Raw genomic sequence first — 12296 nt, 5'->3', positions numbered from 1 at the left:
CGTCTACAGGCGATTCAACCCTACGAACGTTGTCAGGCTCATTGCAAGGTAATTTTAGAGCTACAAAAATATTTTACTTAATTTAGGAAACTAAACGGTTGGGAAAGGTAAGTTGTACAGTGCAGTGAAGGTAGTGAAGTCCGTCGCAGCCACTTGAGGCATCAGCCACCGATGTCTGTGCTGTACCGCTAAGGATACGTCCTCTGCACCGCGATGACACAACGAATGTTAATTTCTGAAGCGCAGAATACAGTCCACCATTTTCTCTTATCACTCGGAACTTTCCACTCTTCATTGTGCTTAGCAACGATCGAAATTTTGTTCTTGGTTTGTATTTCATTCTCTTTCTTATCGATGTATCACTGTACGTTAAGTAGTTAAGAGCCATTTGACATCACTATGTTCATTGTGAATTGTTTTTTATTGTAATATCAATGTCCACGATTATGTAGAATACAGAACTACGGAAAATACGGAAAGGGTGCTATTATTACGAGGTACGTCAGAAATTCTGCACGAAGGTGCTTAGGTTTTAAAGAATCTACTCGTTGTATTTCGCAGCATCTTACTTCCATCTATTCTCACACCTATGAAAAACATTTTGGGCTCAGTTCGGAAATATAGATGCTTAATTTACCGTCTTTCCAAATCGTACTGTACGATATTTTTTCACTTGCAAATGGGTGTTACAAAGTACATTGACCGAAAAGGGTGAGAATGAAGTGCAGTTTGTCCCCAATGCAGTCCTTCACTGTCAGGGAGAAAACGTACAATCTTTGATACGAGTATATGTAAGCCAAGGCGCCTGTGCGTGAGTGAAAACTGCACTGTGCATAACGTCTTTTCAGTCTGTACTGCAAGAAAAAGCACTTACCTTCATGAACACAGTAGCCCCTTACTATGAGAGCTAGACGGAAACTTTGAGAGAATGTGCCAGATTTGAGGTGGCTGCAGACGCAGTCCAGCACCGACGTCCCGTTTGCTGCAAGCAGAGCTGCCACTGTGGCAAATACGCCCGCCGGCTGCATTGTCCGCTGTCGACACCGGGGAGCAAACAGAAGCAGTGCGCGCCGCAGGGAGCGCGCGCTCAATATGACGGCGGGCGCAGCGGAAGTCTGCCGCAGGACGGCCAAACCACGGGAAGCGTGACGCCTCCCATCCGGATGACCGCCGTATTCCTGTTTGCCTGGTGAGAGCTCGCGAAAGTCGTCGAGTAAAACAAGGAAGTGTTATAGTCATTGTGCTGTTCCTAATCTATAAAAACGATTTAGGAGGCAATCTGAGCAGCCATTGTTTGCAGATGATGCTGTCTTTTAGCATCTAGTAAAGTCATCAGAAGATCAAAGCAATGGCAAAATGATTTAGAGGATTTATCGGTGCGGTACGCAAAGAGGCAGTTGAACATTAATTTTTTTTAATTAAATTTGTGGTAATAGCTTGTGCGATCAAACCGCTGACGTCATCGGTCCCTAAGTTTACAAACTACTTAACCCAACTTAAACCAACTCATGATAAGGACAACACACACACACACACACACACACACACACACACACACACACACACACACACACACACACACACACACCCCAATGCCCGAGGGAGGACTCGAACCTCCGACAGGGGGAGCCGCGCGAACCGTGACAAGGCGCCACAGACCGTGCAGCAACCCCGCGCGGCAGTGGCAGCTGATTCTAAACAATGAAAAGTCTTTTGTCACCCACATACGAACTAGAAGGACTCCGTTATATTTCTTTTGCTCGATGAGTCACACAATTCAAAGGGAGCCATTTCAGCTAATGCCAAGGGATTAGAATTAGGGCCAACAAATAGGAACGATCAAGCAGAAAATCTTGAGTGGAAGACGAGCCAAAGTCTGTGTTTTGTTTGCAGGACACCTAGAAGATGCAACAAGTCCACTAAAGGGACTGTCAGCTAGGGGTGCTAGAAGCACGCTCCGTCACACACCGCTTGCTGGCATGCTGAGCATTGTTGTAGATATACATGAACATCTCCCTATACTCACAATAAGTCACAATATGGTGCATGGCGGAAGCTGCCTTCCACCACTACTAGTCATTTCCTCTCCTGTTACGCTCTTAAATACGGCAAGGGAAAAACGACTATATTTGCCCCCACGGACACCATAATTTCTCTGTACAGTGCTTCTTGCGCCAAATGGACGTTGATGCCCGTGAAATCATTCTGCAGTCAGCTACGAATATCGGTTCTCTAAATTTTTTTCTGCAGTGTTCCTCGAAAATAACATTGTCTTCCTTACAGGGGTCCCTATTTGGGTTCACAAACCATCTCTACAACGTGTTGTTCGAATCTACAGGTAACAAATCTAGCTGCACACCTCTCAATTGCTTCGATGTCTTTCTTTAATACGACCTGGTGCGGATCCAAAACACTCAAGCAGCACTCAAGAATGGGTTGTACTATTGTCCTATATTCTGTCTTCTACAGATTAACCCTACGTTTCCTAAAATTCCCCCACTCGAAGTCGTGCATTCACCTTATTCTTAAATACTCATTCCATTTCATATCGCTTTGCAACCTTACACAGAGATATTTCATCGATGTGACTGCTAATGCTGTATTCCAGTATTTCTACGTTTACATCCAACTGCCATTCATCTCATCATCTAGAAATTTTGTGTAAGTCAACTTGTACCGTAGCACAGTCACTCAAGAATTACGTCTCCCCGGACACCACAGCATCATCCGTTCATCCTGTCTGTCAGATTATGTTCTGCAGCACGCCAAGCTCTCTCGAGTGCAATGTAAGCGGTTCTGTTATTAAGAAATTTTTCTACCACTCACATATCTAGAAACCTATTGTATACGCTCGTCCATTCGTTAACAAACTGTACTGAGGCACCTTAGCACTTAATCACTGTGGACTGCGAGCCAAATCGCTGCCTCAGGATCTGTCAGTAGTTTTCTTCCGGTGTCGTATTACAGCAGACGTGCGCTCACCCTTCCCTCCCCCTCCATTCCCCTCCGCCTCACTGCTCTCGCCCCATTAAGGATCGCTTCAGGTCTGTATACAGTAGTGAAAAGAACGTTGCGAAGTGCTATCATCAGAGATGGGCCAAAAACCAAATATATTCGATTATACCTATGTCTTTCTTCAGCAGGGTAGCAAACTCCAGCTGAAATGTATCAGCAGGCCACAGACTACCTTCCAGATTTATCAGACCTGCAGTCTTTCTATTCAAAATGGTTCAAATGGCTCTGGGTACTATGGGACTTAACATCTGAGGTCATCAATCTCCTAGAACTTAAAATTACTGAAACCTAATTAACCTAAGGAGATCACACACATCCATGCCCGAGGCAGGATTCGAACCTGCGGTCGCGCGATTCCAGACTGAAGCAATTATTCAAAAACAGTCTTAATCGCATTTATCATTATTATATCGCCAACCGGTTTCAAGCCGACGTAGGGGTCATCTTCTGGGCGTCTACACCGGGAAATTATAGATATCCGTCACAAAGACTCCATTACACAACAGCTGAAATTACGTAAATTTTAAACATGTTACCCATTGGTCGACTGCTGGTGGTGTCACTCCTGTCTACATAACTGAGGAAACTATGCGAGACTAACCCTTCGTATGGACTTAAATAGCGTGCTGAGATCACGCGAATAGATGGTAACAGCCCCAGCGGCGATCAACGGCAATAAATACAGTTTATTATATGTACATACTAGTCACCTTGGTTTAACATAAATGTGACAGTAAATAACGGAAAACGGAACCATTCCATTTAAAAAGAGTTACAGTTATACTGTTAATCATAAAATAATAACATATGTTCAGTAGTCAACTCGTAAAATTCGTAAAAGTATATTACATTATGTGCCATAATATAAAGTAAAACAATTTGTGACACACAAAAACTGGTGTCGTCTTGTATTATATCTATTCGTAGATGTGCGTAGAAAACATTTGAGTCAATTACTAAAACGGCTAATACGGATGGACTACAGAGCCCTCTACTCCTTGTGGTGAGGACGCCGTTGCCATGGATTACAAAGCGTATATCAGGCGCCCTCTAGTCTGTGCAGCGAGGACGCCGTCGTCATGGTAGCAGCTGGTGTGAAAATATGGTGTTATCTTTGCCCTGGTCACGGCGTCCGTTGCCGTGGTAGCGGTATGTCATGGCTCTTCATTCACAGAGAAGTTGTCACCTATTTGAGATTATGGAAATATCGACAATCAAGGATAACCTAAAAAATCTAAAGATAGGATAAAAGTTTATCACACGTTTGTAGTACCCATCAAAGGAATTAAATTATTGAAATAATAAAAGGAAAAGTAGCATCTTTGTGTACAAATACTATTTTGGAATAGCTCGAAATTTTTTTTATCGTGGCTCTATTTTTTCTTTCAGCATCGCTGCCGGATTCCGTTTATTATGTATAAAAATTTCCAGGCTCTCTAGGATATCCTTCATAGGTCCTTTTTGAGTTACATGCAGTATCTTCAGATTATCCCTTATATTTATTTCTGCACGTTTTTCCATATCTAAATGCTGTCCAAAGAGTGATTTATTACGTGCTGTTCCAGTAGTATGTTCTTTAAATCTGGTATTAAAACTTCTCCCTGTTTCCCCGATGTAAATTTTGCTACAGTCTTTACAAGTCAATTTATAAATTCCTGATTTAGGAAGCATCTTGTTTTTAACATCTCCTATACTATGCCTAAGACTATTAGCTAGAACCGCTCGGCCACAGCGGCCGGCAGTCTTTCTATTATTATACTCAGACATTACAGCTTCCTCAACTCACTAAGTCTCAGTTAAGTTGTAGAACTGTTTCGCTTTTCACCAACACATATAATTTGACTGTTAGTCTATCTAAACCCGTGAATGTAGATCCAGAACCCGGCAGTGACTTTGGGATGGCTGTAGAAGTACAAAACTTTCGAAGTGTTTTTGGCACGAAAGGACTATCTGTGTAGCATGAGGGAGTATTCAAAGAAGTAGATGACAACAGAGTGTGGTGCATTTAAATCACCAACCGACATTGAAATGTATGGGAGGAGAGTTTTAATAGTGGATATATAATAGGAAGCTATGATTGAATTAACTTCAGGGGATATGCGAATTTAAATAAAACATTTGGGTGTGGGGAATTTGGGTGCTTTATAATACCTGTTAGCGACTGCTACAGACGGGCTAACATGCTGGTATCTGAATGTAGGAGCAGCAGGTTATAACTTGATGTACTCTCCCTGTGCCAGGAGAGAGGCCATTAGTATCAAGTCCATTGAAGCAGAATTTAGGGATGGTATATCTACTCATATATGTGCTACTTTCTGGGCTGAACACTGTACAAGCTGAATTTAACGCTAATATAAAGCAATTTCCCGGAAAACAATGCTCAACACAACGAGTATCGAATGTGTAAATGTAAATAAAGAAAATACAAAATAAATTGTTGTCTCTGTCCCACCGCATCCCAGTCCGCACCATTGTACTGCACATAAACGTCCCATGAGCCGGTGCTTACTCGGGAGTCTGCAGCACTGTGCGCGAGACGCCTCTGTGGGGCAGCGGCGCACGTGTCGGCCGGGCAGTGCTGTGGCGAGCTGCCGCCGCGGGCCCCACGTGGCCACTGGCTGGGTGGGGAGCCGCCAGGCCGCCTCCAGGGGAGACTAGAGATGGGCAAAACTGTTCTTTTCAGAGATTGGATCAGAACTGTTCACTCCCTGAAATGAATTAGCTCTTTTTCATGACTCACCACTCATTTACAATAGGAAATAAATGGAAGGCACATTGCCCTTTAAACTTGGTTTATTCCAGTACTGTACCTGTATTTTGATCTTATTTTATCCTATTTTGAAGTAACACAGATTATGAGTAAGAATTTTGTATTGTTTATTGAAATTTCCACGATATGACAAAGTTTTTGATTAATGATTTATTTTGCACTATCGTGGTTTTTTGGGTGATCGGAAAATGTTGTAACTTGAGATCTACATTAACAATATATTTGGCTATAATGTATTAAAATTTCATTAACCTCATACAAATACATCGCAAGCCATATCTTTTTAAAGTGAACGTTTCCTTCCGAAGACGCCTAAAATCGCAAAATCCGTACCAGAATAAGAAAAAAAAATTTGACTGTAAAACGAAAGTGCTGCATATAGCCTTACGCAGAATAAAACAAGGAAAATATTGGTGTATCACATTTTGCGATACGTTTATCGGTTCGCTCGTAATTAAAGCGTAAATTCGAGTGTCCATAATAAAAATCCTATGGTAAGAGGAGTCATCAGGAACCTAATCTAATCAGTTTAAACAAATAAAAATAAAATAAAAACGATTGATGTATACATAACATAATAATGTAATATACATAGCGGTATTACTACGAAGAACAATATCCAGTGGGGACGAACTCCGATGCAGAGGCGCTGAGTCGAGCAGGTCGAGCCGCGAGCTTTATTACTGCGTGAGCTGAGACGCAGACACCAGAGTGACACCAGAGTGACACCTGAGTCGCTTTGCTCAACGCTCTGGCTAGAGTCGAGACGGTGGGGTGAGCGTTGAGCGGGCGAGTTCCGAGGGTGGGGGGAGCGGTGAACTCACCCGCTCCGAGACAAATCGTCCGCTCCCTTGCGAGCAGGTTGTTGCAAGTAGTTCCTATGTTATCCGCTAGGTGGCTCTCTGTCCTGTTGCTTGCATCAACTGCCCAGAGGGCAGGACGTGCGACTCAAACGATCGCCGACAGAGTGCGATGCGAAGTTAAGCTGCGCCAGACACTGCACACGACAGACGACGCACAGAGAGGGCACGGCATATGTGAAACACAAAATCCAATGGGGCACTGCACAATGCAGGCAGCCAAGGCAGAAGCAGGGCAGAGGCCGGCGCTGGCTGTGTTGTGTGGCGTGCACTGTGCTCTGACCAGCAGAGGCGCTGCTGATATGCTCCGTCTCTCTCTCTCTCTCTCTCTCTCTCTCTCTCTCTCTCTGCCTGGGAAACGTTTGGAGCTACCGTTCTTTTTTTCTGAATCACTGATTGTTCACTCCTTTGAAAGATTCAACTCTATGAATTAGTTCAAGAGCGGATCCCCCATCTCTAGGGGAGACCTGCAGAGGCGGGGCCGCAGCCAGCAGCCAGCTCCGCACCCAGCCAGCCAGCCACGGCCTCCACAGCAGTGCTGGCGCCGCAGCTGGTGGTGCACGCGGGATGGCAGCCAGAGGGGTGGCACGCCACAGAGAGTGGCCGGCAGCAGTCACCACTTTAATGTTAATGCTGAATTACGTGTAGTTACTGTAACTGAGCGGCAGTGTTTCACGAAGCTGCTGTGACTGTAGATAATATTATTAATTGCTACTTCTTTACTTTGAAGTTTGCTACTGAACACACTTTATGCTTTATAGGTAAAGGTGTCTATTATAGAAGAAAATACATGTGTAATGCAGCACACTGTAAATAACTAGCCACATCTTACAATATTGATTTAAGGAAATCCTCCTTTTTCATCCTTTACATCTGGCTAGTCATTTGTAGTGATTAGGTTCTTTTCTATGAAATAACAATGATATTGTTGAGAATCTTTTTTGTAAAAAAAATGATCGATGTGTATTTTTTAATATATTCATTTTCTATACCATTTAAGCCAGCCGGTGTGGCCGAGCGGTTCTGGTGCTTCAGTCTGAAAAAGCGCGACCGCTAGGATCGCAGGTTCGAGTCCTGCCTAGGGCATGGATGTGTGTGATGTCCTTAGGGTTAGTTAGGTTTAGATAGTTCTAAGCTCTAGGGGACTGACGTCCTCAGATGTTGAGTCCCATAGTGCTCAGAGCCATTTGAACCATTTACACCATTTAATCACATATATAATTTCACATTTAATTCCATATACATTTTTAAATTAATAAACTATCTGCTTTTTCCGTTTAATTATGTGCCATATTTGCATTTAATTCCATGTACAAATTGAAAACTAATAATAAGCACTCTGTTTTCCCAGTCAACCACTTTTTCGTTTCTAATTTGTTTTTGCCTGTACATAATATGCGTAGGTGAAAAAAGAACCACACATATACACGTGCACACTTGTAGGCACTGAAGAGTAAAAGAAATTGGTTCATGTGGCACAGAATTGACTAATGTCTGAAGTAGTGCTGGAGGGAGCTGACACCTTCAATCCTGCAGGACTGTCCGTAAATCCATAAGGGAACCAGAGGGTGGAGATCTCTTCTGAACAGCACGTTGCAAGGCGTTCAAGATATGCTCAATAATGCTCACATCTGGGGAGTTTGGTGGCTAGCGGAAGTTTTTAAATTCAGAAGAAAGTTCCTGGAGTCACTCTGTAATAATTCTGGACATGTGGGTTGCCGTATTGCCCCGCTGGAATTGCCCGAACCAGTCGGACTTTACAATGGACACGATTGGATGCAGATGATGAAACAGGATGCTTATGTACGTGTCAGCTATCACAATTGTATATAGACATATCAGGAGTCCCATGTCACTGCAACCGAAAACGCTCCACACCATTCCTGAGCCTCCAGCCCCTCGAACGGTCGGTCTCCTGCTGACATGTATTCATGAGGTTGTCTCCATACCCTTAAATAGTCTTGTTTGAGGCACAGGTCAATGTCCTATCGGATTATCAGAAGAAATTACATAACTTATGGCGCCAAAGGTAGCTCCATGTTTATGTCTCGCTTATAATCGATCTCTAGAAATTGGCCATGGAAAATCGCGGAGGTAGTTACAATCAAGGAAGTCCGATAGATCTACTTGGTTGCTGGCTGTTCTGTAAAAAAGCATCTGAAAAGCTGGTTGGCGCCAGAAGTCGACTTACCGGCTTCTGAGCGGTACGAGCTACTGGCAGCTCGCTTTCGGTGCAGGGAAGGCCACTAAGAATGCCGCAAATGCAGTGCAACAACTTGTCTGTGCAGCCGCGTGAAAACACGTAGTGGGCGGCCGAGTGGGAGCCTCGGAGGCTGACGGCAGCTGACGGTGGCGGCCGGCGCTGTCCTCTCAGGCAGTGGGGGCTGAGCGCTCACTGCCGAGGCAGCATCGTGCTAAGCGTCCTGGAAGACCGGCGCGAGTGACTCCAGCAAAGGCTGCATTTTCTTTCTTTTCCGAGCCTGCATTTGCACAGCCAGGGTCCGCCATCTGATAACTTTCTGCGGCAGCGTTGCCTGTGCACTGCCGCGTGGAGGTATTTTGTGATTTTTTGTATAACATACAGCTGTAATCACTTCTCGAAATTATAATACATGAAATTTACAGATCGAAAATTATAACATTTTTAATTCTTGAGAAGAAAAAAAAAGCAAAGTGGGAATGATTGGTAGTTGTGGCCTCAACAACGCTGCTGAGGAACGCGGTCTCGGACCGTGTCCTCGAGCCCGACCTCCCTGGGCGGCACCTCCCATTATTTGTTTACCACATGAGATATTTCACGCCTCGAATGTCACGGGAGCAGTCATCCCTCGCATAACTGTTCTAATGTCTAAATGTAGTCCAAGGAAGGACACGAAAGACGATAGAAAGAAGCACAGAATGTGGCGAGGTATCCAGAATTACTGTGCAAGGTCAGCTTGATGGTATTACTTGCAGTAATTAACATCCACCAATTTACCCATTGCTCACAAGCCACACTGGAGAACGTAGTTCATGTTCTCCAGTTGGACTGATCACACAGCAATACACAAACTTTGCCACAGCCAGCAACACCCACTTGTTCCACTGGGTGTAGACAAACCAAAGAGTGTGGTTGAGGCTAAGGTTCAAAGATGTTGCGTTTGGAAGGAACTTATCTTTGGTCAGCAGTAGAATTCTAGAAAACTGCACACTGAAGACGCTAACAATAAAGAGTGTGTCAAAAAGGACTTTGTAGCTTTAGAAATACAGAAATATATTGAGATATCTTGCAGAGTCGATTGACGTGTTAGTTTGTAGCAAAGAACATCAAGTTTCACCTAAAAGTGTCATTTCGTTTCGATGTAAATACCAATTATGATGTGGGACACATTCCACTGGTAGTCAATTTCCGCTTCCCACATTCACTGTGGCAAAACTGGCCAAACTTGTGCAACAGCAGCGTAGATTCGATTTTCGGGTCGGCCAAATTGTTTGCAATGGGAGGAACATAGGCACGGTCTTTAATGAAATCGCCGAACAGTTATTGCAGAGTTCGTTTCATGGTACCAGGACACACAGCGCGCACGCTCCACACCAGTGAAAGCAGCCATCCTAACTGTGCACAACGCTGCCGTTCCTGGTGGTGGAATGGGGCACTGATGGACTGAAGTACATGCATAATCATACACCTACCGATTCTATAAGTTGTCTCAATACATTTCTATATCATTCTAAAGTTGCAAATTCCTTTTTGTCTCGCCCTGTACATGTCTATTTCGATTACATTCGTTATAATTAAAGTCACATCTATTGGATTACCTGGCACAGAGAGAGTCTTGTAGCTTTAAATGATGAAGTGTTGTGATTCGAAAACTATATTTGCCGAAATCGCAATTGATCGTACAGTGATGACTAGTTTCGGCAAATTTGAACTGCCATTTTCTAAATATTCTTCCTTAATACATATTAATTATAACCTAGACGTCTGAGCTTGTAACCCCACACCCTGTGTGAGTTGCAAGCCATTGTCGCCACATCAGTAGTAGAGCTAGAACAAGCCTACAGGGCTTCCACGGACATTTCTGTGTGAAGTTATCTATTTTAATTAAAAGTTACTCGTGATTTAATGTCGATGGCGAGCGTGGACTAGAGGTGGAAGATGGACGCTGATGATCTCATAGTATAGGATTATTGTCTCCAAATGTTGCAACTCATGGATGCTAATACACTGCCAGAAAAGAAAATTGGTGCTTTTGGAGGTTAATAGGTCACTCAAGATTTATTGTTGCAATGGTGCATATGCAGTACGTGAAGTGGTAACACATACGGACGAATAGCACACACGGTTGGACGAACCAGGCATCGACCCAACCTGAGACATCCATACTAGCACGTGGCGTAGCTCCTACGGGCGGCAACACAGGCGCTGACTCTGTCATCGAGTCGATAGTATGGGTGGCGAATACAGCCCTGGGATACGTGATGTCACGTCGTTGTGTAAGAGTCCTCGCTTGACACGTCGCACCTGTCACTTGTCGTCCCATCATACCCCACACCTGCTCGACTGCAGAGGAGTACAGAGATCTTGCCAGCCAGGGAAGTTGCCACACGTCTTGCACGGCCATTGAGTTTGATGAGCAGTATGTGGACGAGCATTATCCTCTTGGAACAACGCGCCATCTTTCTGTTACAAGAAAAGCAAAAGAGCAGGTGTAACAACATTCTGCATGTCCTCTCCAGGAACGGCACAGTAAGGCCAGTGTGTACCCTCTTTGAGGCAGCACTCACCAGCTCTTCTTCGCATGCACAAACGACCGCCACTTGGATGCAGGCAGTATCTGCTGGCGTCGCTGAAGACCAGGGCGCGCCATTCCTTCTTCCAGGTGAAGGAAGCGCTGGCGGCACCAGCCGATGCTGTCGTGTACGGGCGGGGGGGGGGGGGGGGAGAGAGGGTGGGAGGGTGGGAGGGGGGGGGAGACGAGCTAGAAGTGTGGGTGCCCACTGTCTCACTGCTAATAGGTGGTTCGCAACAGTTTGTGTTGAGGTGTCTGGTCTCACGAGCTGCGTTACCTGTGCTGTGGTAGCTGTACGCCCTGTCGCCGCTGCCCCTGGACTAAGACGATTCTGGCGGGCGTCAGGGCGTCTGCGAGTGCGAGAGTGATCACGTGACCACTGACAGCATCACAGAGTGGCGCAGCACGTGCAGCTTATGCGGCAGTTCTGTAAAAGGACGACAATTTGGCCCCTTCCAGGTGTACTAATATATGAAATAGTTATGAATATGATCAGGGATAATTTGAGTTTTGTGAAAAGAATATAAGATTTTTGGTTGGTTAATATTACGAAACATCCTGGTCTGGTAAAAAAAGCAAGAGATAGTCAACAGACAGTCAGGTAGAAATTATCTAGCTGACTAGTTAGATTCAAGGCTGACTCTAGAGGAAACATTTCGACTCCATAACGAAAATATTTGACCCTGATTTGTCGTATGAACATTGTAATGAAAATATTCGTTTTGTTTACTTGAAGAGCATTAGTCTGTCCTTTCTGTCTTTCACAGGTACTGAATTCGGTGTTGAGTAAGTTTCATCAAGTGAACAGCGTCGATACAATCTTGCAAAGTTTAAAAGTACGCGGCGGAAGGGCATTTATATCTGACTGATTCTAAGTTC

At 44.4% G+C, this 12296-nt stretch overlaps 2 protein-coding genes across 5 annotated transcripts in view; both read right to left on the bottom strand.

The window, feature by feature from the left end:
* Nucleotides 1-1981, bottom strand: part of LOC126232155 (uncharacterized) — a 75150-nt gene extending 73169 nt beyond the window's left edge. The window contains exon 1 of one of the 3 annotated variants that reach the window (XM_049942460.1): nucleotides 875-1981. In XM_049942460.1, coding sequence (XP_049798417.1) covers nucleotides 875-1028 — 154 coding nt within the window. In that variant the 5' untranslated portion in view covers nucleotides 1029-1981. The remainder of the gene's footprint in view (nucleotides 1-874) is intronic. The other 2 variants (XM_049942461.1, XM_049942462.1) reach the window with 2 other exon arrangements.
* The window catches only part of LOC126232159 (uncharacterized), a 237293-nt gene that overhangs the window by 181943 nt on the left and 43054 nt on the right, over nucleotides 1-12296 (bottom strand). Inside the window, exon 3 of one of the 2 annotated variants that reach the window (XR_007544668.1) lies at nucleotides 11621-11844. The exons of the other annotated variant lie outside the window; for it this stretch is intronic. The gene's annotated coding sequence lies outside the window, so the exon portion shown is untranslated. Of the gene's footprint in view, nucleotides 1-11620; nucleotides 11845-12296 lie in introns of those variants that run through there. 2 annotated transcript variants of the gene reach the window in all.

Source organism: Schistocerca nitens, unplaced genomic scaffold (assembly GCF_023898315.1).
Source record: "Schistocerca nitens isolate TAMUIC-IGC-003100 unplaced genomic scaffold, iqSchNite1.1 HiC_scaffold_465, whole genome shotgun sequence".
In the NCBI taxonomy this organism is placed as follows: Eukaryota; Metazoa; Arthropoda; class Insecta; order Orthoptera; family Acrididae; genus Schistocerca; species Schistocerca nitens.
Note: the sequence above shows the minus strand (reverse complement) of the source record. Positions and strands in the feature narration are given on the sequence as shown.